The sequence below is a fragment of the Metarhizium robertsii genome (assembly GCF_000187425.2).
Source record: "Metarhizium robertsii ARSEF 23 chromosome Unknown MAA_Scf_1, whole genome shotgun sequence".
NCBI lineage: Eukaryota > Fungi > Ascomycota > Sordariomycetes > Hypocreales > Clavicipitaceae > Metarhizium > Metarhizium robertsii.
This window is the reverse complement of record NW_011942149.1, coordinates 32,460-59,510: the sequence shown is the minus strand read 5'-3', so window position 1 is coordinate 59,510 and position 27,051 is coordinate 32,460. Positions and strand designations below refer to the sequence as shown.

General features: G+C 50.2%; 6 protein-coding genes across 6 annotated transcripts; 2 read left to right on the top strand and 4 right to left on the bottom strand.

Annotated features, from left to right (window-relative positions):
• Positions 1–44: 44 nt before the first annotated feature.
• On the top strand, positions 45–2,318 carry MAA_01630 (Zn(2)-C6 fungal-type DNA-binding domain protein; the record flags this gene model as incomplete). The annotated part of the gene is made up of 6 exons (XM_007819628.1): positions 45–435; positions 639–869; positions 922–1,153; positions 1,246–2,034; positions 2,094–2,167; positions 2,278–2,318. The coding sequence occupies 6 exons, from the start codon at positions 45–47 to the stop codon at positions 2,316–2,318; spliced, it is 1,758 nt and encodes a 585-aa protein (XP_007817819.1).
• Positions 2,319–3,307: 989 nt separating this feature from the next.
• On the bottom strand, positions 3,308–3,958 carry MAA_01629 (GCN5-related N-acetyltransferase (GNAT) domain protein; the record flags this gene model as incomplete). The annotated part of the gene is made up of 1 exon (XM_007819627.1): positions 3,308–3,958. One exon carries the CDS (start codon positions 3,956–3,958, stop codon positions 3,308–3,310), a length of 651 nt encoding a protein of 216 aa, XP_007817818.1.
• A 1,964-nt stretch (positions 3,959–5,922) lies between these two features.
• MAA_01628 (Zn(2)-C6 fungal-type DNA-binding domain protein) lies at positions 5,923–8,338 on the bottom strand (the record flags this gene model as incomplete). Its single annotated transcript, XM_007819626.1, has 2 exons — positions 5,923–7,884; positions 7,934–8,338. The coding sequence occupies 2 exons, from the start codon at positions 8,336–8,338 to the stop codon at positions 5,923–5,925; spliced, it is 2,367 nt and encodes a 788-aa protein (XP_007817817.1).
• Positions 8,339–8,779: 441 nt separating this feature from the next.
• On the top strand, positions 8,780–9,580 carry MAA_01627 (L-xylulose reductase; the record flags this gene model as incomplete). The annotated part of the gene is made up of 1 exon (XM_007819625.1): positions 8,780–9,580. One exon carries the CDS (start codon positions 8,780–8,782, stop codon positions 9,578–9,580), a length of 801 nt encoding a protein of 266 aa, XP_007817816.1.
• A 3,341-nt stretch (positions 9,581–12,921) lies between these two features.
• MAA_01626 (polyketide synthase 3) lies at positions 12,922–23,877 on the bottom strand (the record flags this gene model as incomplete). Its single annotated transcript, XM_007819624.1, has 2 exons — positions 12,922–22,134; positions 22,207–23,877. 2 exons carry the CDS (start codon positions 23,875–23,877, stop codon positions 12,922–12,924), a joined length of 10,884 nt encoding a protein of 3,627 aa, XP_007817815.1.
• A 1,084-nt stretch (positions 23,878–24,961) lies between these two features.
• Positions 24,962–25,774, bottom strand: MAA_01625 (Thioesterase; the record flags this gene model as incomplete). The annotated part of the gene is made up of 1 exon (XM_007819623.1): positions 24,962–25,774. The coding sequence occupies one exon, from the start codon at positions 25,772–25,774 to the stop codon at positions 24,962–24,964; it is 813 nt and encodes a 270-aa protein (XP_007817814.1).
• Between the last annotated feature and the right edge of the window lie 1,277 nt (positions 25,775–27,051).

The following is a 27,051-nucleotide window of genomic DNA, read 5'->3' as shown; positions in this document are numbered from 1 at the left end:
CCACATAACGGCCACTAAGAGCAGCCAGCGGCATTCTCGGCGACATGAGTGCCGTTACTGCGAACAATGAAGAGGCGGACCGGGTGCTCCGCCAAAAGCGCCGGGCGCGAGGGCCCTCTGCTTGTTATCCGTGCAAGAAACGCAAAGTCAAGTGTGACGGGAGCGTGCCCTGCCAGACTTGTCGAAAGCGACAGCACCCGCAGATCTGCACGTATCATCTCTCCATGCACCCGCAGCGTGCGTCGGTGGCGGCACCGGTTCAAGATGAGACTGCTCGCTCGGCCTTGCCTGTCTGTCCGGGAGAAGCGGGGAAGGTGAGTTGTGAGCCGTCATCTCTACCTGATGAGGCGTCCAAAAACTACGTGTACTCTGGAGACAATTCCTTCGTCTCTATTTTGGGGTCGAGGGCATCCGGGGCCAACGACTCGGTGGCTGGTGAGCTTACTTCGGTCCTGGGTCTCCAGAACACTTTCAACATATATCCGTTTATGGATTCCAAAACGCCCCATGATAGATGGAAGTTGTTGCTGGCTGTGCTACCACAGAGAGCAGAAGTCTTGAAGTATACTCCAATCTGCTAGCAGCAACGGACATTGTCACTAACGAAACCAGATTCTTTCACTGCTATCGGGCTACAGCATATCCATTCAACCCAATCATAGTAGATATTGACCAATTTGAGTCAGACTTATGCACATATCTAAGTGCTCACGCTGCTGGCGAATTACATGACCCAGGCAAGATCTCTGACTGCTGGGCCACCAACAAGTCCATTGGCTATATAAGTCTTTTGCTGGCCACTTTAGCGGCAGGATCACATTATTCGGATGTCGAATATCCCCACCGCCAGGAGCTCTCTATAGACTTTGGTAGGAAAAAAAAATAATCGACCCACATGATGTTCTGCTAATAGTGTTGCAGCCAGTCGGTCATTTCAAGCCCTTCGCTTAGCCAACTTCCTCTTCCGACCATCGCTAGACACCATTCAAGCCCTTCTCATCTTGGGGAATACCTTGCAAAATATGGGTCAATCCGATTCCGCCTGGGCAATGCTCGGCACAACGGTTCGGCTGGCCCAAGCGATGGGGCTGCACGCCCAACGAAACACAGTTCGCTGGCCCGAGTGCATTAGGACAAGGGCAAGGGCGCTCTGGTAGGTTGCTCCATGAAGAGAGAGGCTAATATCTCCCTTGTCCAACTTATCCACCATGTAGCATTGGTTGATAGCTGATAGAAGACACGCAGGTCGACAATTGTGTGGCAGGATAGTCTCCTCTCTCTTTGCTATGACCGCCCGCCGATCGTGTCAGTAACTGAATGGCCGCTGGACGATTCCTTCTTTCAACGACAAAATCTGTCGTACACGGAAATTATGCATTTTATCTGTCGACTAAATCTCGACATAATGCGGCCTGAAACTCTTGCCGTTGCAGAGGTCAACCGAGCCATCGAAGGCTTGCAACAGTTTGATGGTGTTTACCAACGGGGCCAGCCTTATCTTCGGGCCTGGGAAAACTGCACGACGATCCAGCAGCATCTCGAGCACCTCGCATTAAGAATGCATTCGTCCTTCTTCATTTCCGTCCTGTGCCGCCCAGCTATAAAGACATCGCTGGCACAACCACCGCTTCCTCACACCGACATTCTTCGTACTCGTGCCAAGGCGAGCTTGATAGATGCGTCGAAAGCATTCCTGGACTTCCAGGCCCTCAGCGTTATTCCACTACGAAGCTGGTCAATGGTTCACACTGTTCTGAGCTCGACCTTGCTACTTTGCGCCTGGGAAGAGACCCGTAACGATCCCGAATGCCGTGGCCTGCAACAAAGAGTAATCGACGTCTTCTCGTTATCAGACTCTACCGCCGGCGATGGTGCTTTATTGTCAGACAATAACCGGGAATGGCTGTCTGCTCGCCACATTCGGGCTTTGGTTAAGCTGCGAAATGCATTGGACCGAGAAGAAGGTATTAGCACCACGGGTAATGAGAACTGGGCTGGACTCGGAGCTAATGATATATCTCCCCTTGGGACTGTGTGCGTCTTCTTTGTCGTTTGTTTATTCGTGTCTCAAGTTGTGCTAATATTCTACGTAGACCTGATGGATATTTGGATATGCTGGATCCTGCGGCCATATCGCCCGTCACCTATCTCAACTCAGTCCTTAATGGTATGTTTTATATTTCTCTGCTACATAGTTACCAAACCTAAATTAACGTTCTACCATAGTTTCTCTCTTTGACTTTTCTTAGAATGATAGCTTTCTGTACCATCACATAGTAGAGAGCTTGCTGCCCGCTGTCACGGGCTACCGGACCTAGTCCGATTTACATAAATTAAATTCATTTCGCTTAAGTTAGTACACGTAACTGTATAATCGCGACCTCAAACTCAGAGAATATATTCTGAACGCTCCCAGATATAGGTCTACAGCATCTGCGATCACATGGATGAGACTCGGGATTACAATTTGGTGCAAGGCAACTTTTCAACCAGTGTCTTCTGGACTTAGTCCTCCCTAGCCTAGATGACTCGCGGCTCTACATGGTCTAAAATTGGACAGTAGACCTGAATCTGCATGATCTAGGTTGTTCTTACTCGAGTCTGTAGTCCAGCAATTCGTTCAGATCGCACAGGAATGGATGGCAGTACAGAGTTTAGGTGACTCAAGTCAGCATAATTGAGCCTGCGACTAAACCTGGTGCATTTGATTGGTGCTTTCAACCCGCCGAGTTGCAGGTGTCGTCTGTTACACAAGGGCTACGGTCGCGAGACCTAGGGCAAAGTCCCTCACCGACTTCTTATATTCAAAGACGTCTTTGGCGACCGAGGCCTTGAGGAAAACCAAGGACCTTTGATACCAAAGCCTGTTACTAGATGAATTGAGTCATATTGCCCCAAGCATTTAGCCCTTGTCACATAGACAGCTCATTCTACGAACTACCCAGCGCCCTTATCAGTTTACCGGCGCCGGTAGCTGTGTGTGACAAGGGCAGGGCTACTAGGCCTGGAAGGTTGGGTTAAAAGTTCAATTTAATAAGCAACTTTGAAGTATCGAAGATGCTCGGTTTCCTAAGAGACTTGAGAGATCAGATGCCTCTATAACTACAAGAAGTCGATGAGCCTAAGCGGCCTGAGGCAACCCTTGTAAAAAACAGTAAAATATGAAAATGAGAGTGTAAAGACGGCTTGAGTTTCAAGTTGACTGATCAGCCTGCCCTGGTATCTAGCTGTCACGGGTCCGCAAGCCCCTTGAATTATCCTGTCAGCTAGGCAGAAACCACAAGCAGGCGACCTCATTCTACTATCTCTAGTTTTCTCTGCGTAGGTGTAGTGCCAACATAATTCCCGTCCTTGTAGTGAATTTCTTTTCCAACACCCCCTCAGGTATCATGTCGGCATCACCATTTGCCCTTAGAGCCTCCTCTAGCGTGCAAAACCCTGTTTGCTCAAACCCCAGTGACTGGTACATGCCAAGTGTGGCCAAGTTGTCAGGCTTCACCATGCACCGGACTGTAATCGTCGGGGCCACCCCACCACGCGAGACGACAAAGTCGCACGCTGCTTTGCAGAGTCGCTTACCGAGGCCCTTTCCCCTATGGCTCGGCAGATTGTACAAACTGAGCATCTGCCATTTCTCCTCTTCTTCATCCGGCGCTGCCGGCGGCTGTCCCGACTCTGAAAGGTGGAATTCCTCGGCGGAGAGAGGCCCGCGCAAGGTAACTTGGGCAACCCATTCGCTTTCGCCCTCCAAGGTGGCTACGCATACAAATGTTTCCTTTCTCGGGTGTTGAAGGCGTGAAACCCAGACGTCGTCGGGAAATTGAGACTCGGTTTCGTACGTTGAAGAAAAGGAATGAGGAGACTGCTTGAGCGCTTCAAGGCGCAGCCTTTTGTATTGGGCTGCTAGCGATGGCAAGTTGGGGTCCGACGGATCAACTCGAACAAATTGATATTCCATGGTGAAAGAATCTGATGCCCCGTCAACACGACGACAGAGCCGTCAATTTATGCTTTGGTCGCATCGGTCTGGTATGCTTTGTCATTTCAAGGACGGTTGCGCATGTTCCGACGCTTCGGCCGAAATAAGTGGGTCATTATTAAGCCGTGGCGCCGAGTCGCGGACCAAAGCGAATGCTTGTGCGGGCGATGGCATATTAGTGTCAATATAAGAATCGGCAAAGTCGAACTCGTCTTTACGGGCATAAATACGGGCTCTGCATACTTCGTGGGCCAGAGTCTGGTTCAGCGTCATCTTACATCATTTACGCCCTCCCTTTCTCTATAAAAGAGCATGACGCTAGCCCAGATGGCTCAACATTGCGGCCATGGCAAAAACGTCGTTACGGACCAAGACCTCGGAAGCAACAATTGTGCCTTGCATGCACGACATGGAACTGTGCGTCGTACGAAGCAAACTATCAGCCAGCTTCTTGGCCGAGATGCAATAGATACCAGTGACTCTGGACCTGCCCCAGATGGAGGCATCAGGGCGTGGATAATCGGTGAGAATATACATTGGAAAATAGTGCTAAGCGCGATCGTGGCTTTATTCTCTAGGCTAACTAGTACGGAACACCAAGTCCTCTGCTCACACTTTGTGGTTATGAATACGTGGGGGTTTGCCAATTCTTTCGGGGCCTTCCAGGCCTATTTTGTCGAGACACTCGGTCGTAAACCCTTCGATATTTCCTGGATAGGCTCAATGCAAGTATTTCTGCTCTTCTTCCTGGGCACCTTCACTGGTCGTCTGACGGACGGGGGATACTTTCGCCCCCTACTCCTCCTCGGAACAGCATCGACTCTCGTTGGGCTATTTGCCTCATCATTTTGTTGCCGATATTGGCAATTTTTCCTCGCGCTGGGGGTTACTGTAGGTATCGGCAACGGGTGTCTGTTCTGCCCCATGCTTACAGTCCTGTCTACGTATTTTGACAAGAGAAGAGCTACTGCCATTGGCATCGCGGCTTGCGGCTCAGCTACGGGTGGCCTAATATATCCCACAGTGGTCCGCCAGCTTCTCCCGTCCCTCGGATTCCCGTGGCTCATGCGAATAATCGGCTTTATCCAGCTTGTATTACTTATCATGGTGAATATCTGGCTGCGCCCTCGTATCGCACCTCGGAGACCTGGCCCTTTGCTGGACTGGATGGCGTTGAAAGAGACATCATATGTATTTTACACAATAGCATCATTTTTTGCAAGTACCTTCCCTGTACAAGTCAACGCAATCGGAATCCACCTCCTAACTTTATATCCCACTTGCAGTGCCTTCTTAGCCTCTACTTTTCCTTATTCTTCGTTGCTTCCTTCTCCCGTACGGACGTCAACCCGGCATTTTCCTATGCACAATCGTTGAATTTACTCTTGCTCCTCAATGGAATCGGTATCATTGGCCGCCTGGGGCTGAACTGCCTAGCGGACAGGGTAGGCACAATCAATCTATTCATCCCCGTTGCTGCATGTACAAGTATTCTCTTGTTTTGCTGGCCAGCTGTCCACGACGTCAGTGGTATCTATGCCTGGACTGGTGTATGTGGCGTTGCAACTGGTGGCCTTCAGAGTTTGTTTCCTGCCGCCCTGAGTTCCCTGACGCTGGATATGAGTAAGTTGGGTATTCGAATGGGCATGGTGTTCTCCGTTGTCAGCTTCGCTAGCTTGGTTGGCCCTCCAGTTGGTGGCCAGTTGATCAGCATGATGAATGGTAAATATTTGGCCGCGCAGCTTTTTGCAGGCTCGTCCATGCTGTTGTGCACGGCGTTTCTGATCGCTGCTCGGCATGTGAGCTTGAGGGTTCAAAAATTGGGCAACGGTAACCGGAGCGAAGTTTCACCTCCTTCCCGTTAACTCATGGCTCACCAATGAGTCGGGATAACCAGCCTAGTCCATAGATTGGGTCATCTAATTGCTCGTCTGTCAGATGCTCTATCTGATATCCGCATCTCCTCCGTCGGCTCCCTGCAACAAACTGTCAAAGAAGACATTCACGCCTTGCAAGACCCAATTATTTGTGTCAAGAACCATGTTTGATTGTCCGGCATGCTGCTGTTGCATGAGTGCATGGGCAGTGCCTGTAAATGATGAGTGAAATTGGTGACGCTGTGTTGGCTGGGGATCCGTGGTGTTCGGTCCCATAGCGACTGTATTATGAACGAGTGGATCGAGAGCTGAGCCATCGGCAGAGCCAAGTATTCTTGCTAAGTTGCTGTTTGATGGCGCCTCTGTTATTGGGCTGCTGGGTTGCGGCCGCCGCTCGTCGTCACGGTCATTAGAGACCTGCGGCCAGCCCGAAATTGCTGGCTCCCTAGAAATGCGCCCCTCGCGAGCTATTTTGATGGTTCCAAAGTGTGGAATATGGATGTACAATACGGAGGAGTCATTACTGAAGCATGCATGCGGAGCGTCTGTGCCAAGGCTGCCCTCGGTCAGACTCAGCCGAGACGGAGAAACGCTCTCGGCTGCATCGACACTCTGTGTGCTATACGTACATCCTTCCGCAGCGTGGCCTTCGACTGCAAGCAGTTGGGCCAAAAGGTGTGCTGCTTTGTGGGGGAGGGGATCGGTATTAAGCTCGGTGACGCGTTGCATAATGTCGATGACTTGTTCCACCATGGCAAGATCACTGGAACGCTGATGAGCTATGAAGCTATGGCCAGCATGCTGATTGGCGTTAATGTGAGCCAAGACGAGGGTCATGGCTGCCGTGAGGGTGAAGAAGTCTATAGATTGACAGCACAAGGCAAGCAAGTTGGAGGAGCGAAGGGCAATGAAGCGGGTCAGCATCTCACGGCTGGAGGTGACCGAGGTGACCCTGTTGTAGACGTACTTGGGATCCAGCGAGGCGCGAAGCATGTATGGTAGATGCAATTGGTTCAACAGGCCGTAGTGCAGCAGCTGGTTGATGAGTCGGAGCGTCTCCGAGAAGACGTCGCGACATTCGCAGCTTGCGAGGTTGGCCAAGTTTGGGGGCAGCCACCACCGGGGCGGCATGGATTGCGCCAACCGTTGGATGTCGAGGTCGATTTCTCGTGTTGTGGTCAAGTCGTGGGACGTGGTTAGGCCTCGCTGGTTGCGGTCGAGAATGCGAGAAGCTATTACACAATGCATCCGCTCGAGACGTCCCATGGGAGTATCGCTGGCCAGAGCCGACTCGCTTGCAAAGCTATCGTCAGGGGAGCCCTGAGGCAGGCCGAGCATCAGACATAGGTACCGATCCATGCTTATAATGCGGAACCAGATGAATTGTGGCATCGCCTTGGTGGCAGGATCGAGCGTGGTTGGGGTCTGAGCATTGGCGTTGAGCCCTATCAGTTGGGAAAATGCCACGGCACGGCGGAAGGTCAGCCATGCTCGCCTCAAGTTGCCACTATTTGCCTGGAATGAGCCCTCCAGCAACAGACACTCTATTCCTTCCACAGAGAGCATAAGATGGTCATTGGCAGTAACGAGACTGGAGGCGGTGTTGAACAGTCTTTCCATCATAGCGGACGGAGACTCCGAGAGCCCGCAGGCTGGATCTTGGAAGTCGGAGTGGACATGTTGGAGAGACGCGGCAAGCATGAGCATATGGCGAGCAAGAAGAACGGGATGAGCGCTGGGCGCGGGCAAGGTTGCTAGGTTTGCGGCCGGCTCATAGTCCTCGCGGGTAAGCTCAGAATATGGCCGAATCAGCATCTGATGCAAGAAGACTGCGAAGCCTTTGCGGTGCTGACAAACAATGCGGCAATCCTGGGCCGAGGGGAGCGCTGCGTAGAGAAGAGCCGATATCTGTCCAAGCTTGGGCGTGTAAGAGGCATCGGGGACGGGAGTCGGGGGATGACAGTCTGTCGTCTGGAAAGCTGGCTCCGAACTGTGAGTTGCACGTACGCCGCGATGTTCACAAGAGGCCTAGCAAAGAGAAGAAGAAAAAAGTTAGACTGCAGCGTTCACTGCTCACCCGTGACGCGAGACGAACCGGTGGCGTGACCTGCAAAGATGAACAGGCCGTAGAACCGGCCATGTCCAAACTTGAATGGGCCGCGGCAGGACTACGACGCAAAACAGGAACGTTCTGGACGAGCCGCCCTAGCAGTCCCTCGACTCTCTCCATGCGCTCTGCCATTTCTGCGTGTTTATCGGCTGGTCGGGGGAATTCGTCCGGGACTGGGCCATCTTGGCTGACACAATGAGCACCTCGGCGTTTGCACCCGAGACACGCATCCCCTTCCTCGGAGCATGGAATGCAACGGACCTTGCGCCGCTTGCATTCCCAACAGCTTCGCGTGCCTTTTCGAAGCCTTCGCTTCCTTGGCCTGTCGGCCTCGGGCGCGCGGGACGGGGGCCGGACGTTGATGACGTCCATGCTGCAGGCATTCCTCGGAGGTATGGCTTTTCTTGTTGGATGACAACTCCGTCGCGTCGAGGGACAGAAGAGGAATCGGCGCGGGGTCAATTGATGCCTGGATGGATGAAAGTGACTGAATTATTCCGCCGAGTTGGCGGAAGCGCCATGGCCCCAGGTGCCATGAATTAGTCTGGTCCATGCGGTCCGTCGTCTTGTCCCTTCGGACTTAACGGCCCACCGTCACTTGTTACCGTTTGAAGCTTGAACTCTATTATCGCGTTACCGGCTATGGGGCCGAGCGCACGCAGGATTTACGCAGGAAGGAATATTTCCTAAATCCGCCCACAGTCTTTATATCAATTCACCCCGCCTGATGCGAATACATATATACTTGCATCGACCAGCCTTGTGCCGCTTAGGATGCCCATCCTTAGAAGCAAGAGCAAGTAAGCAGCCACCATGCCTCTCAATGTTCCCGCCGCCCACCGTCTTCTTGACCTTCTTAGTCTAAAGGGCAAGGTAGTCATTGTCACCGGCGCCTCAGGCCCTCAGGGTATCGGTATTGAGGCGGCCCGAGGCTGTGCAGAAATGGGCGCCAATATCGCCATAACTTACACGTCGCGAAAGGAGGAAGCCGATGCCAACATCGCCGACCTGATAACCAACTACGACGTTCAAGCTAAAGCATACCGCTGCGATATATCCGACTATGCCAGTGTCGAGCAGCTTGTCCGTGATGTGATCCGGGACTTTGGCAAAGTTGACGCTTTCATTGCAAATGCCGGAGCTGTCCATCACAGCACCATGCTTGATGCTTCCAAACAAGACTGGGACAGAATCATCAACCTTAACCTCAACGGCACGGCCTACTGTGCGCAAGTCATTGGGCCTCACTTTCGAAAGCAGGGTCATGGCTCCTTTGTGATTAATGCCAGCATCGGCGGGCATGTCGCCGCCATGCCCATCGAATTTGGAAGCTATAGTGTCGCCAAGGCAGGCTGTATTCACTTGGCCAAAACTCTGGCCAACGAGTGGCGGGGGTTTGCAAGGGTCAATAGTGTCTCGCCAGGGTACATTGATACAGGCTTGGCAGGAGGCATTGGGAATGACATCCTCGATGTTTGGAACAGCATGATTCCCATGGGGCGCCAAGCGGATCCCAAGGAGTTGAAGGGTGCCTTTGTTTACCTCGTCAGCGATGCTAGCTCTTACACCACTGGGGCGGATATTCTCGTCGATGGAGGGTATTGTGTCCGGTAGCTGGAGGCATGTTCTCGAGTCAAATTGGGGCTAAGAGCCCATTTATCCTGCAGTGATGCTGACAGTCAGAGGGCCATCGTGGTTATAGAGTGAGCTCCCAACAATAAGATACCGAGCACAGCAACAACAAGGGACTTACTAACGAGTCAAGAGGTGGGTATATAATATTTATGCAAAGCATTATTATAAGCAGGTATTCATGCGCTTTAATAAGAGGTGGGTATATAATATTTATGCAAAGCATTATTATAAGCAGGTATTCATGCGCTTTAATAAGAGGTGGGTATATAATATTTATGCTAGCTTTATTATATACAGAAATTTATGCGCTTTAAATAAAGCCTTGCTAGTATAAAAGGTTAATTTTACGTATATACTAAAGCCTCTTGCATAACAGGCTATAATATTAGAGAATACTAGACAGTCACGCCACTATTATAGGCTGCATAAAAACGACCCAGCCTAATCCCCAATATTAATATATCTAGGGTTATCGGATTGGCCGGTCCTGAGTCATTAAAGAGGGGCGGGTTATAGTTATTACTTATGCTTGATAGTCAGCTAAATTTTTCCCTTCGTACTTATCTTTTCTTATATATAGCTCTGTTAGTATCCCCGGGATTAAAGGGTTAGCAGCTTTTACTCAGGAAAACTAAAAGAATAAACCTGCACTCTTTGAATCTATAGAACCTATTCAAGTTCGCATATTACTATCCATTTACTTCAAGTTATCACGCTACTATGTTCTCTACTACTATGTTCCCTTTATTCTTGCTAAGTGCCGCCGCGGGGGTCAACGCGATTCTCGGCGGCGAAGTTCGCGGCATCCAAATTAACGATAAAGAATTCATTTGCGCGAATAATTGTGCCTATCGGAATATCTACCTTACTAGGCATGGAGAATTTTGCCCCAAGGAAGAAGTTATCCTTATACAGGAGATCCACTATGCGAACAAAGACTTCGACTGCAAAAGAACTAAACCACAATGGTGGTATACAGAGTTTCCGCGTTCCAGCGGAGACGAACCACAAGAGTGCAAAGTTCAACAACTTAAAAATTTTGATGGGGAGCCATTGTGCTATAGTCCCAGGAATCTTGGCAAAGATGGGAAGATGGTATCGTGGAAGGAGATAGAAAAGGAGCTCCAATCGGCCAAGTCAGAGGGCGGGCAGGGCACTTCTGAGAAGAACAAGCCTGCACGACAAAAGCCAAAGCGACCAGCCCCACCTATATTTCAAGAGTGTCTTGATATATTTCCATCTAAGTATGCTTTCTGCAAGGACGATACTTGCAGAGAGAATGCTATGCAGGAGTTTAGCGAGTGTCAAGGCAACAAGGACCAAAGTTCTTAGAATGCCTATAGAACTCTGGCGACTTTAGGACTAGAGCAACACACAAGGCGGGGAGGCAATTGACAACTGCTGGTATGGGAGGTAACATTTATAACGGACTAGGCCCAAGAATAGCTCGGCTGCGCTCTCGCCCCTCTCAGGAGCTTAAGAGTTCTTCGAGCTCTTGGTTTCTAGTTCTTCTCTTTCTTCAGCTTTAGATTCTTATAGTAGTCTCTTAGCTATTTATCAATATACTCGCTTAGACTTTTACAATATTATAGCGGACAGGGACCACACTGTGGCAAGCTTGAGATTTGGGTTAGTTCAAAAGGCTCAAGTATTTTGAGCTAGGCACGCTCAACTAACACATGCCACGCCCGAAATGGGGTTACCACTTCAGGTAACGGCTTCCAATTCTGGCAGGAGCGAGGCACGTAAACTGAAAAGGAAGGAAAAGGACTAGAGGGACTTAATAAAGTAAAAGTAGCACGACGAATATCTTTGTTCAGCCAAAGGCTATGTATATATACTTTAAGGTACGAAAGGCTTTTCTGGACGTACCTTAACACTAAAAGTTTCTTCCCGTTAAAGCCCTCGTCTCTTGTTAGTTATAGTTTCTTGTCCTCTACTTGGTCTTTTTTTGTTGCCCAGCCCGACCCCGCAAGGAAGTTGATGGATTTGCCTGCGTCTCCAACGGTCTTCCTTCTTACTCAGCTTCCGCAGCCTCGCTTGTGCAGCGGTCATCTCTTCGGGTACTTTGTTGCCTACCAGATCTCTCTCCCACGCTTTCGACAGTAGCATGATGTTATCCAGAGACCTCCTGTACTCGAAACGCCGCTACGCTATAGTATTCTGTCGTGGCTGGGGCCCCCGTCGACGTAGTTTGGGTAATGCCCTTACGATTGCTTCCGCTTCTTCTCGTCGCGAAACCTCTTCAAAAGCTGATCTCGCTAATCGAAACGCGGAGGCCGCACCCGTAAGCCCCCCACACCCCGACGGTCGACTGTCTCCTTGGCTGCTGATCTGGGGCAGTGCGGCTATCTAGAGTATTTCTTGCCATGTCCGCAACTAAGTCTGTTATTACTACTCTGCTATGTGTATTTCACAGCCAGGATTCCCTATTATGCTGCTGTTACTTTAACGTTAAGTACCCCTAACAAATAGTATATATTTAGCTCTAGAGCTTTGCTGCTTAAATTATATTGCTTATAAATATGCTCTTTTTAAATATAAGAAACTTACCTAAGAATAACTTCTCTTATACTGTGGTATTTCCTTTAAATTATATTATTTTTTACTGTAGTACTATACTAATAAGCTAATAGTTCCTTATATTCGCTATAACCCTACCTTTACGTTTATTATTATAGTTTTAGCCAGTCTAGGTAAATAACTTTTTACTTTAACTTTATTAGCAGTAGTCCTTCTAACACCGTATTATTTCCTGCGATAGCTAATTCAGCCCTAATAACTACTCTACTGAAATAAAGATAGTGTTATTATTGCTTTTTCTTAATATAAACTTTTAGTATATATAAATAAGGCCCTATTAACCTGTATATATATACTCTTTAAGCTATACTTTTTAAGCTATTTAAATATTATACTCCCGCCTTTACTTGTTAGTTCTAGTAATATTTACTAGGCTTACCCTGTATTATAACTTACCCGTGATATAAAGGGCCATTTTAAGCATTAACCTCATCCTCAGACTAAGTATCATGCCATTATCCCCCTTCCAGAGCGTACACGCCATAAGGTCATTTGGCAGCACAGCTAGCAACGAACCTTCTCCCCCTAGGGCTTTTATTTGCACCACCTACAGTGGGTATAGTCTCTCTCCGTGCGCCGGTGAGCACTTCAGCCTATACACCTGCATTTTCTCCTCAACAGCAAACTCACCAAGCCGTCCATGTTAAAAAGGAAAGAAAATTCAGACAGAATAAACTAATAAGCTTCTTATATAAAAAGAAAGAAAAAAATATATAGCAAATTCAAAACCTGCCTGATTATGTGGCCACAAAACAAGCCCGGCTTGTCTTGTCAACTATATTCGCCATAGCTCTCAAATCTACCGCCTGCTCTAAAATTCTTAAATGCACCTTGACACCTATCCTGGCCCTGATAGCATACTGCAAGTGAACTAGATGCAAAGAATTTCCTCCTATCAAGAAGAAACTAGAGCTTGGGCCGATGTCGGCCGACTCTGCCACTTCGCCAATAATATTAATCCACAGGTTGCGAAGAATAGCCTCCGTTTCCGTCATGTCGGCTTCACCTTGTTCTTGTCTTGAGAGTAGAGGGAGCGGCAAGGCCTCTAGAGCTGCCGTATCCAGTTTTCCATTCGGTGTCATTGGCAAACGCTCCAGGGGCACAATGGCCGATGGAATCATGTAGCGTGGCAGCGTCATCGTGCGGACAAGTTGAGTAAGCTGCTCGTTGCTCAAAGTCTTGCCGTGTCTAAAGACGACGTGGCAGACGAGGAGTTGCGCATCGCCCCGAACAGTCACGGCTGCGTTGATCAAGTCGTTTGGTGCTGCCTCCAAGACTGCGCCAGCGACTTCTCCAAGGTCAACGCGCAGACCTCGCAACTTGACGACTGCATTGCCGCCCCGAGTCCTCCCAAGAAAGATGACTGACCCGTCTGGATGGAGAATGCCCCGATCACCAGACTTGTACATGGTGCTAAATCTTGCATCTACTTGCTTAGCAGTGGCAAATGGGTTCTTGACGAACTTGGCGTCACTCATCTCAGGGCTGAGATAGCCATTAGCGACCCCTGCGCCGCCAATGCATATTTCGCCCGCCATGCCTTGAGGCAGCAAGCTCCCATCATGCTCACTGGTGATGTAAATCGATGTGTTTGGAAGGGCGTGGCCGACGGATCCGTTCTGGTCCTCGCTCTTATCGTAGCTAGCAGCAGCCCTCACCGGTATATCTCGACATGTCACAATGAAAGCCTCGGTAGGACCGTAGCAGTCGGTCAGGGTCAGATTGGGCAATTTCAAACCTCGTATGCCATCAACCACGAGCTGGGGGAGAGCCTCTCCGGCTGTTCCTGCAAAGCGCCAAGAGCGGCATTGTCGTAGGGCAGCGTCGGCATATGTAAGAAGCAAGCCATACTCGGAAGGGGTGCACATTGTGTACTCAATCTTCTCATCCACCATGAGCCTTGAAAGCATGTCCGGATCCCCTCGAGCTTCGACGGGCGCAACCACGAGCATCCCGCCGTTGGTGAAGGCGCTGTAAATTTGAGCCAGAGACAAGTCAAAGCCAAATGATGTTTGTTGCAAAACCGTAATCTGTCCGAAGCCGTGGGTTCTGCTCGCAAACTCTGCGTACGTCATCAAGGCCCTTTGATGGAGTCTAATGCCCTTGGGTGCGCCGGTCGAACCGCTTGTGAATAGAATACAGCTATCGGATTCTGCCTCGCAAGGGACACGCTTGGGAATAGGAGAATCCTGTTGGCGATCCTGGGCGAGTTTCGTGATATCGAATGACTTTATGACATGGTCTGCAGTCTCTACGATTGCGCTCTCTGCGGTTGCTCTGTGAAAGACGAGGACGTCCGGGTTACATGCTCTCAATATGGTTTTACGTCTTGCAGCAGGTAAGCTGACATCAAGGGGAACGAAGACAGCCCCAACATGGAAAACTGCCAACATGACTGCGTAAAACTCAATGCTTGGTTCACAGTGAACAGCAACCCGAGATCCCTTGGTAATGTTCGCTTCGATCAAAATCCTGGCGTAAAGACCTGCCTTTGCCCTCAATTGGCAGTAGGTGATGGTTTCGCTACCGTGCTTGACCGCAACCGACTTTGGGAAGCTGGTAGCGACCTGATAAAATCTTTCACATAGCGAATTGGGCCATGAATACTGCAACTCTGATCCTTCGGCAGCAGTCGCGGCTTGTTGTATCTGAGCGTTGCTGAACAGCTTGTAGTCCTTGACAGAAGCCGTGGGCTCTTGACTTATAGTCTCGAGTACATTGATAAAGGTTTCCATCATGAACTGTGTGGCTTCAATGGAGTAGAAATCATCACTTAACCTCATGTTGAGTACATGATCCCCAGAGGCGGTGTGGAGAACATCGACTGTCATATCGTACAAAGTCGTATAGTTGAGCTCGCCCAGGGTCAAGGTACAACCTCCCATGGGGCTCAATCTGCTCTCCTGAACTCCCCGGTAATCATACGCAATCTGGAACATGGGCATATTGCCTTCACTTGTCTCGGGCCGCATCTTTTCTACAATGGCGGCAAACGGAATATTCGCGTTGTCAAGGCAGTCCTGCAGAGTCTGGGCCGTATCTTTTAATACGTTCAAGAATGATTTGCCCAAGACTCCTTTGGATCGAAGCGGTAGGACATCGGCCAAATGCCCAATGGTGCCCCCAAACTTACTCGTTGGGTCACGACCGTTAAACACAACCCCAATGCACAAGTCGTCAATGTTTAGAAGGCGGCAAAGCAGTACATGTAAAGCGGACAAGTAAAATTGCATTGGAGTGACATGTTGATGTCGAATAACTTTGTCAATGCGTTGCACTAAATCGCCGTCCAACACCGTTTCAATGTAGTGATGACCGTATGCTCGTTGTCGACGTCTTGTTTTGACTTTTGCAAGGGGGAGCAATGGAAGAGGTTCCGGGGCGGGGTTCAGAAGCTTTTTCCAGTATTCAAGGCTGTCAACAAAACGTCCGCTCCGGATATCGTCGAATTGTTGCCGCGTAAAGTCGAGATATGACGTAGGATTTGGACTCAGAGGTGCAAATTGATATGCGCGGCCAATGTCACCCATCAAATGAGCCATACTGAATGCGTCAATAGCAATGTTGTGGAATCCCAAAACCAGAGTATGAGACTGCTCGCCATGACTAATCAGTGTGGCGTGAAGCGTGTCTCCTATCGAAAGATCGTACTCATGTTTAGCCGTTTCCTCGAATGCCTTCTTGACGTCCGCCGCTCCAGTTTCAGCTGTTGAATGTAATAGCGTAAGCCGAGATTGCCGATTTCTCTTAATTACGTGCTGTCTAGGCTCAGAGCTTTCTGCAGTCGCCAGGAAACATGTTTGAAGCGCGTCATAATGAAGCATCGTTGCATCAAATGCCCGACTGAACCTGTTAACACTCAGCTGACCCTTGATATTAATCTTTACGGTGAGGTTAAATGATGACGGCATCTCGGAGATTGTGTTCAAGTAGAACCATCCTGACTGTGCATATGACAATCTTTCTGATTGAAGATATTCTAGCTCAGGCTCTGGCGTCACGATGGACGATTCTGTAGTTGATTGCTGGTAAGAGGTCGGTGATGCTTCATTCTTGATAGAGTTGGTAGTAGGAGTACTCATGGCAGAGGTATTTAGCTGTGTCTCGCCAGTTAATGTTGCTTTGGGCATCAGTGTCGCCGATTCGCGGCGAACCTCCCCTTGGGGTGTGGGTTGTGTCTTGACATTTGCGGGCTCGGGGTTTTTGGTCGACTTCTTGTCGAGATACTGTTCGGCGACGGTTCGAATAATAGAAGAAGACGAGTCTCTACCAAAAATCTTGAGCATAGAAATGTCGACGGCCATCTTCTCCCGGAACCACTTGCGAATTGCTATGGCATTGATTGAATCAATGCCTAGATGAGACAAGGGCTCATCAGGATGGATTGAGTGCAACGAAACGTGGATCATGGACTCAATCTTGGCTGACAGTAACTCAGTGATGGGTGGAATTGCCTCGTCAACTGAACTGGAGTTTTCCAGATCCAGCTCCCACTGCTGGTTTGAAGCCGGCGCTTTGTCTATTGTTTCTTTTCCAATGGATTTGGAAACGCGCACCATATGGGACAGCAAAGCTGAATCAACCCATGATGGCCTTACGGCCTGTCCCCGATCAGTGAATGTTTCGAGGCCCATGATGACCTCACCACTCCCAGTGGCTGGGTTGCCCTCAACGATTCCCTGGAGTATGACATGGTGAAAGTCTGCCTCGGATAACGCCGTTGGAACAAAGGAGCGGAGCCATTCCTCAACGTTGGAACTACCAGATCGATCTGATCGGGCCACGTATCCGACGTCTACCAGCATCCCAAAGTTGAGAATTGATGCTGCCAGACCACGTCGCCTTCGGTTCCTTACCATGCTCATCATAAATGTATTGCCTGCGTGGTACATTGGCTGTCCGGCGTTGCCACACACGGTCAGCAAGGACCCAAAAGCCATGAAGAAATCCAACTTGTCGGTTCTGAATTCATCATCGAGATGAGCTGTGCCAGAGACCTTGGGCTGGAGCTGTTTTCCAATACTCTCCGCCGAAAGATTTGCAAACACTCCAGGTTCCAGCACCAAAGCGGCATTCGTGACACCACCAATCTGCGGCATGGTGCGACGGAGCAAAGAGACCGTCTCGCGGACCTGAGAACGGTCTGTCACATCCATTTTTACCACACGAATGTCGATGCCATCTCTTCTGAGGTCCTTTACCCAGGGTTGCTCTTTTGGATTTCGGCTGGACAGAACAATGTACCGCGCTCCGCCACGAACAAGGAAATACGTCAGAGATTGACCGAGGTCACTTGCCATGCCCACCAAAAAGTATGTTTTGTTTGGTGATATGAGGGTGCTTGGGTCAAGAGGCTGGCGTGTTACACTAATTTGTGCCTCTCTGTCCCATTTTGTCACGGCAGAGAGATGTCCCGGGTTGGCATTACGCCTTTGCGGTACGTCCTTAATGTCGACGATGGTGGGTGTTGAGGCTGTGCGGAAGACATCCTGTTGCATCTGATAGATTTCTATAGCTTCCTCGACCGATTGTTGCGTGAGGCTTCTGGTGTCAAATCCTTGTATAGTGCAGCTAGCTGGCAAGTATGGCAACACAACTTTCGTATCCGTTTGAGACAAATCGAACAGAGCAGCTGTGTCAGAAGGAATCAACTTGTGTATGCTACGAGTCGATTGGTGTGGATGAATGGAAATCCATTCTGCTCTCTCACTTTGCTGTTTTGAAGTGACTTTGACAAACAACACTTTTCGCCCGGACCTCGCGGCCAAGGAAGATGTCACTCTGGCTAGTTCTTGAGATGCACCGCAAACAAGGGTTGTTCCGTCGCTTAGTATGCGGGAAACTATGTGTGATGCAATCAAGCAGCTTGCCAAGTTGACTAGAGTCGTCGCATCGCAATTCTGAGCAAGGGATGAGCGGGCAATGGAGTTGTTGCCAATAGAAGCAATAGAAGCATCCTTCCTTGACAAGGTCAGTACTGTCTCTTGTCCATATTTCAGCTGGCCATAGGAGAGAAAGCAAGGGAACTTGCTCTCGCTGTGCAAAGCAACTGATAACTTGACATGGACAGGCATATCACCCTCCAAGATGTCAATGCCACGACTGCACACAAGTTGGGATTCGGGTGAATCAGCATCTTGGGCAGTCTCAATGGGCTCATCAGGCCCAACGAGCTTCACAACCCGGCGACGGCCAGAGTTGTAGATCTCGTTGGATTCATCATTCACCACTATTCGGTCCACAATCATGTGCGAATCCTTTATAACAACCTCTGGCTCTTCCTTCCACAGCATCCCCTCAGTCGTGTCAGGCGAAGATGATGAGAATACGAGGCGAAGAAACTGGCGCACCAGCGCGTGTACATCCCACTCATCCTGTGCGTCGAAATCGAGAAATTGGAGGCTCACATGGGTCAACTCAAGCCTGAGTGAGCGCCCAATACCGATCATAATGTTTGCATATGGGTCATTCTCCAAACGGCCCGATGTTACCCACAATGTGTTTTTGCAAGTTCCCAGCACCTCCTTGAGATTTTCCATCTCATTTTCTGTCGGGAAAGAAGAGAACAGCGGCCTGTCAAGTTCCTGGAGGACTATGACGGATGATGCTGGTTGGATGCGAGACATGTCCACTTCATCGAACCGCCCATAGGCCTGGATTTCTGGTGCCCAAGCACGCAGGAGCTTGTCTATACCTCTGATGAGGCTCGAGACTTGGCTCGTCTCACCTCCAATGATTGTCACGGGGTTTGGCGGGATCATACCCATAGCAAGAAGGGGATCTCGTAGGATTTCGAAGCGATCGTCAACAGCTTGGGCTGAAAAGACGGACACCCCGTGCATGCGCGAATCAGGCTGGTCGTGTAAAATGCAGTCAATACCCGAGAACCCCGATCGGTGAAGCAGTTTGTCGAGGTCGCCTGTCTTGACGGCGTATCCATCTGTTACTCGACTGTTGGAACCTCTCGACCAGTTCTCTAATCCGCCCATGAGAGCAATTGGTCGAAGCGAGGAGCCTGTAAGCGCCATGGAGATTAAGAAGCCCCCAGGGCGCAAGACACGTCGCAAGTTCTGGACAACTTGTGCCAGAGTTGGGCTTGCACGTAACAAACCGGTCACAATGACAACATCGTACAACCCCAGATCGTCCTCTTGGGATGTCAGGTCCGTCTCGAAATCAATGTGTCTGAAGCTGCCAATTTTGTTCAAGTCGGTCGGAACCAGAGACTCCTTGAGTCTGCTGAGGACTGTTTCCGAGGAACCGGCGCAGGTGTAAGATTCGTACGCATCACCAATAGCATCAAAGACGCTGGCGGCAGCGCTGCCAGTGCCAGTGCATATCTCAAGAACGTTGGTCCGGGGAAATTTATGACTGACTTGACGTACCAGCTGAGAGATGAACTGGATGCATAAAACAAAGCTTTGGGTATCCTGGTAGGAGGACTTTGACGACATCTCAAATACTTCATTTGTTGACTCGTAGTCCCCTCTCAGCAAAGAGATGGACTTTTCCCCATTCACCCTCAGCATTGCCATGTCAACATCCCCAGGATACCGGCTTAGTACATCTTCAATGGTAGCTGAATCGTCCTCAAGCCATTCTCTTCGCAAGTGAGACTGGTCGCCTGTGCGAACTTTGGTCATAATTGCGTTGATATAGTAAATCAACTGCTGATGCTGTGGCTTCAGTCTCTCCAATTCCTGTTTGTTCACCGAATGAGCCAAGGACTGCAGATAAAACAGCGCGACGCGTTCGTAATCCTCCAACGTATAAAGCGGTGGTCCCAATGGAACGGCATCTGCCAGCGGATGAATCAGGCCATATGCCACATCCAGACCCCAAACTGTCTTGGCCAGAATGTTCCGATCGTCTGAGGGCTGCGGGTCCGATATGGCCTTGAAACTGACACCCTCCATTTGAATTCCGCACACATCGCCATGAAGGCTCATTTGATCACGCAGGTTGATGTCGATTTCCATCAGCTTCCCAATACCTCTACTCACCATGTAGGCCTCAATGTCAACGTTGGTCGAGCGATTAGGACCCCGGAACCTTTCATTTGGATTTACGACAACCCTTTTAATCCCAACAGGAAGGTAAGAGGAGGCCATGGAGTTCTCAGCGGCAGATAAAAAGGTTGAAAGCCCTGCTTGAAGGGCGACGTCTAGAATGGCAGGATGCAGCGTGCAGTCAATATTGAGATCTTCTGTAGACCACGAGGCAACTGCCTTGGCGTGACCCCAGCATCTGTTGAGCGAAGTCAGTCCACGAAAAGGACCTTGATATTGAAAGCCCATCTCCGAAGCCGCGCCATAGAATCGGTCAATGTTGAACGGGGTGAGGTTGACCTCGGAGATGCAGACCGGCGCCAAGTCTGCCGACTCGAATTCGCCGAGGTGAATACGCAACCGGCCGTGGCAAGTTCTGTCGGCATCGCGCTGATCAGGATAACTGTAGCATGCGAACTCGGCCTCCAAAACACAGCCAGCCTCAACGTTCTGGGGCGAGACATGACTGCGAATGATGAACAAGACCTCGACCTCGTCCCTCTCGCCAATGGCTAATGCTGTAGTGATCAACAAATCCTCTACTTGGATCAGTTTGATCGCTCTTCCTTTGACAAAGGCTTTGGCGGCATCCACAGCCAAACTAATGTAGCCAGTCGCGGGGAACAGAACCTGGTTTTGAAAGACGTGCCCCTTGAGCCAGGGCATCTCGTGGAGCAGGAAGATGTTGCGCCATACCTGCTCATACTGGGAATCATTCCACAGGCGGCCGAGGAGGTCATGGGGGAGTTGTTTGCCGAGACGGTAGTTCTGAACCACGCGTGACTCTCGCCAGTGAATCTGCGTGTGATCCCAAGAGTACGGTGGTAGGTTTTTGATGGTCTGCGGCTGGGCTACAAGGCCAAACGCTCTTCGCCATCCACCAAAGTCAATCGAAGACGGGGAAATAGTCCAAAGAGCTGCAAGTGCCTCTGAGAATGTTTCTATACTGTCTCCATCTCGACTCAGCAAAGGAGCATAATGTGGAGTGTAATCAATAGACTGCGTCAGGGTCTGCTTCAACGGGCCTCGCAAGGCGGGATGAGGCCCAACTTCAATTGCAGCGGAAAACTTTGTCGATGCGTCTTGTACGGCCGACTTGACGGCTTCCGAAAAGTAGACGGGTTGCACCATGTTGTCAAGCCAGTACTGGCCCTCCAGCCCAAACTCTGGAGGGTTGGCGAGAATATCCGTATTGGTCTTTACACTGGAATACCAGCGACAGTCGTCATCACTTGCAGGCGTCTGTACACGCACATTGAGTTGTTTGAGATGGGCTGCATAAGCGTCTACACATGCAAGCATCTGGTGTGAATGGTAGGCTGTGTCGACCTGAAGAACTCGGGCTTGGATGTTGCGCTCATCCAGGACTCTCTTGGCCTCCACGACGGCGTCTGCATCGCCAGACAGCGTTGTGCTTGAAGGAGAGTTACTGGCTGCGATGGTGATTCTGCCTTTGAATTGCTTCTCAGAGCATAGCGCCATGGCATCATCAAGGGACGTGGCGACCGCCATCATGCCGCCTGATCTCCCACCGTTTCCTTGGGCGAGATGAGCCACGTGGCCTCGATAGTAAGAGATTCCCATGGCATCCCTCCTGGTAAGGAGTCCTGCCGCGTATGCTGCTCCAATCTCACCAGATGAATGGCCGACAACAGCACAGAAGCGGATTCCGCTGGCGCGTAAAAGGTCAACGAGACCAATTTGGACGGCTGTGCAGAGCGGTTGCGAGAACTTTGCCTGCGACGCGCGTGATGTTGCGGCATCAGCAGCCAGTTCCTCGGCTAAAGACCATTCGGGGGGGTCTGGGATCAATTTGAGCGCCAAGTCACACTGCCTGATTGAGTCTTGAAAGAGTTTGCAATGTTGCAGCAGTGCGTAGCCCATCCGGGGCGCTTGTGCACCCTATTTAATCGTTAGAAATATGTGCTCATCATGGGGCTACAAATATGCACATGGCGGCGAGGTTTGGCTTACTTGGCCAGTGAAAACACCAAGAATTCTCGGCTCATCGCCAGCACCACCACCAAGCGGGCTAAGAGTCGATGTTGCTACAGTGTTGACTTGGTCCTCCAACCTTTGAATCAAGTCATCGCGATCCAAAGCTGAGGGGATAGTAACTCGATACGGGAACACCGATCTCTTGGAGTGTAGACTGTTGCTCAAAGAGTCAAGGTCCAGGGACGAGTTTGCACGCAGGTGACCAAGTAGCTTTTTGAGCGAGTTGAGCAGTGAACTGGGAGTTCTGGCCGAGAACACAAATGGTCCAACCAGCCTTCCCCCGACCATAGTGGTATGTACACTTGACGAAAGGGGGGATGGAGATGCGGCATCAGAAGGCTCGTAGCTCTCAAGAATAGCATGAGCGTTTGTCCCGCCGAAGCCGAAGCTGTTGATACTTGCTCTGCGAGGCTGGCTGTGTGTCTCTGGCCAAGGCAAAAGCGATGTGGGTATTTCCAGGTTATTGTAGAATGGTTCAACTCGCGGATTGAGCTGATGGAAATGCAAATTGGGAGGGATCGCTTTGTTTTGAATTGCCAACGAGGCTTTGATCAGTCCTGCCAATCCAGCACAGCCTTCGAGATGACCGATGATGGTCTTGATGGAGCCACAATAAAGAATGTCATGCTCCTTGTGCTGCCCATTGGGGAAGAAGGCATCTCTGATTGCCTGGGCTTCAACAGGATCACCGGCCTGGGTGCCGGTGCCATGACACTCAAAGTACTGACATCTATCGGTCATGGGGTCCAAGCCTGCTACCCTATATGTTTCTCGGATCAGGGCGGCTTGTGCTGTTGGAGTTGGCATGGTGATTCCGTTACTGCGGCCATCAGAGTTGACGCCCGTTGCTCTGATAACACACTCTATATTGTCGCCATCGGCGATTGCCTTACTGAGCGGCTTCAGCACCACAGCAGCGCAGCCCTCACCTCGAGCATATCCACTAGCGTCTTTATCCCACATACGAGAGTGAGAATCTGAAGAAAGCATGTGCATGGACGACTCGGCAATGTACCAAATCGTGTCCATGAGCAAATTTGTTCCGGCCACCACAGCTTGAACAGCCTCGCCCAAGTGAAGGCCTTGAATGGCAAGGTGGAGGGCGACCAGTGAGCTCGAGCAAGCCGTGTCAAGTGTCATGGACGGTCCTTGGAGATTAAAGGCGTAAGATATGCGATTGGACAAGATGGCCCGAGATAACCCGGTAGCCGCGTGACTCCCCAGCATATCCGGGTCTCGGGATGAAATCAGGGTATAATCGTCTGTCATGACTCCAACATGCACCGACGTTGGCGAACCGTCAACATGGTTGAGAGACCACCCCGCCGACTCGAAGGACTCATAGACCGTCTCCAAGAGCATCCTCTGCTGAGGATCCATATCAGCCGCCTCCTTGGGGTTGATACGAAAGAAGGCAGCATCGAAGTGCCGAACATCTTCTTCCAGTAAATATGATTTGTGATGAACATTTGTGCGGCCGTGCGTTTCGCCGTTGTCGTTGTAAAAGTTTCCCATATTAAGTCTTTCTAATGGGAAATCTTTGACGACATCTCTAGGCTCTTTCAACAGGTCCCATAGCCTAGACGGCGAATTTGCTGCACCAGGGAATCGGCATGCCGTCCCTACAATCGCCACGGGCTCATACATGATATGACGGAGTCAGGATTAAGCTGAATGATGCTGAGTGTTAGTCCTTGTTGTCTTGGATGAAAATATAAAGAGGATGGTCTTCAATAATAACGAAACTTGCTCTAAAATTCTTGTCTCTACTTATAATGGTGAATTTGAAATCAAAGTGAGCCTCAATTTGGTCAACAGATAGAGGCACCCCTATCCGCATGCTCATACTTGTTACTAAACCTGAAGAAGTGGCCTGAACGTAAAACAGCTTGCCACCTCGCTCGGTCTTATCGGATCAAAGTCACAGCTCTCTCTTGTAATTCTATACATATTTAACGAAACAACCGGGGTCTTACTGAAGAGGGCCACGGTTATCTCTGGACAATGTCCCGAAGACCACAATTTCGTACTCTTCAGGCATTGCGGCCGATGTATCACTATAACCAGCCGCCATAATACAAGAATCAGCACTACGGTTACGGGGGTTGTTTCGGCCGCGGACTCTGGGCCTTCGTAGATGGATTTATTTCCTGGCGGATGACGTGAGACTGGCTTACATGGAAAGGAAAGATATGCGTCTATCTCCCTGGAAAGGTGACCCACGGTATGTCGTATGACATTATATGTCGATGTCAGCTCAAACATATAGAGGGAGACACCGCAGCTCTTAGTACGCGCGAGGTTGGTGCTGCCGTTGGCGATGTGCCATTTGTTATCAATATGAAAGCGTCTTTGGATGTAGAAGCAAGTTCCGGCTGACCCGACCTGAGCCTCAATTGAGCCCGAGGCTACATCCTTTGTCCCCCCGAAGTTGCATCCCTAGAGTCGGTAATGCAACCCAAGCTGCTTTTGGAAACCTCTGACCACTTCTCGTCAGCGAGTGACGGTATAGGTGTTGGGCATTTTGGATATTCTTGAATTGAAGAGTCAGGCTATCGCGAAGCTATTTAGCAGTGTATCTATTCAGGAGTCAGGCGGCAATGGCAGAAAGAGAGTCCACCCGTTGGATATCGGACATGATGTGGTCAATTGATGCCAAGATAAAAAGGCATCAGTGTAAATCTAAGTACGTCTAAAAGAGGGAAACGTCACTATCCATCCAATTCACCGCTCAATGAGCTACATGACCCAAGACCTCCAACGTTTCGAGGCATCTTCTAATCGCTTTCGAGATTTCGGGTATATATTGAAATGAAAACATGCCGAAGTGGTCGCCCTGTACATCCATGACCTCGGTAAACAGGTCCTTCTCATAGTTATCCCATCCCAGAGTCTGATTGTCTCGATAAATATCTGCAACATGTACCCTACCAGTGACTGTTGGTATTGGGTCGAGAGCTCGCAGCAACGAAACCCGAGGCCGCTGGTCACGTTGGGTACCAGTCCAAACGGGAGGATCCCATTGACGGATGATTCGAATTGCTTCTTTCATGGCCTGTATGCTTAGAAACATATTTTTTGATTTTCCCGGGTCCAGGTTATCGAGAGCGTCGAGAGGAAGCGACGGCGGATCAACCGTGTACATACTATCCATCATCAACACGCCAATGACTTTGACTCGGCCGTCGCCAGTGAGCAGCTTTGCAATTTCCAGACTCAAGAGACCGCCCATGCTCCACCCGCCGATGAGGATATTCACACTTCGGTCCAAGTTGCGCTCGGCCGGGAAGTCAGGCCGGGCGCAAGTCCGTCTGATGATTCCGGTATACAGACGTGCCATTCCTGACACGCCGCCCTCAAATGTTTGTCCGTTGCGAAAATGGGGATTGAAAATACCATAAGTCGGCCTACACAGAGAATCTAGGCAATGGTAGGCGAATGTAGTACCGCCACCGTCATGAATAAGGAAAACAGGCACCGGCATGTTTCGTGCGTCATCACCCATCCAGTTCCCGTCCTGAATGAGCTCGGGATTTTTGTCCATGGTTTAGCTGCTTTGTCTTTCGGCTTGGTTTTGCTTGACTATGAATAGTGGGCAGAGGGAAGACGGGGGGGGAGGAAAAGTCAAGAGCATGCGAGGGAGAGCGAGATGGAACCTTTCTCTGATATTGTCTTGTCGGTAGGCTCTTCGTATAGGAGCCAACAAGGCAGAAGCCTCATGATGGTGGTCAGACGTGCTTACTCGATCGTCCCATGTCCATCTATTACTACATGTATTGATGATGATGGATTTAACTCTCTAGCGTCCCTTCGATGACCCTACCGAAGGCCGGCTTGAAACACCAAATTGCGAGGTTCGCGATGCTAAACACGTGAATGGCACAAGTGCTTGCCAACGTTTCGTATTCCCTCTACTCGGCCACTAATTTTATTCCCGGTTTGCCTAATAAAGTACCGGGACCTGCAGCCGACCAGCCTTGTTATTAGCCACCAGTTGTCGTGCAATGGATTTTGACACTACATGCAACAGGCGGGGTGGTTCGGGTCCAGATCCGAGATGTATGTGATCTGCAAAGTTAATTTCCCGCGTCCCGGAGCTCCGTCAGTCCATCAGCCGCGCTGCCGCAACCCCTACTTACGGCCAGGGCATTTCGAGCATCGGTCGTGGAAATCGCGCCTCCGGGAATTAGAAAAGACGCCGAAACGCCACCGCGACAAAGTCACACGCCTCCATCACGGAATCTGTTCGATCCTTATCCAAAAGTCGCAACACCGACAACCAGCTAACCACACACACTGCTTGGAAATCTTGGAGGCCCCTTCATTGCCGAGGGTGGTCAGAAATTCACCCAACAGCTGCTTGATTGGTAAGCCAGCCTCCTGCTGCACAAACAGTATAGTCAAATTCTATTCTGGCTACAAGTAATCTTGAGGCTTCTTGGTGTGGAGCTTGAAAGATTGACGTGTTGCATTTGCTACACATGGAAGAAACTAAGGTGTAGCAGGCGACACGTAAGCGTCAGCCCAAGTGTTGAAATCGGACAGCGCGGGACCGACACAATTTCCCATCGTCGAACCTTATACTTGGACACGCAGTTTTCTGGTCGTAGCCATTACAAGTGCGCCGTGGACAGATTTCCTCCACGGGAAGGCGGCACAGTTTGGCGTGCTGGCCGGTCAAACGCCCAAGCCTGGCGTTGGGCAAGTAGCAAAGGGTGGCGTAGCATTGATGAGCAGTCGAAAGTGTTTCCGGTGGCTGTGACATGTGAGAGATGTCGACCACAAGAGGCAAAATTTACCTTGTGGTTAGCAATGTGTTCA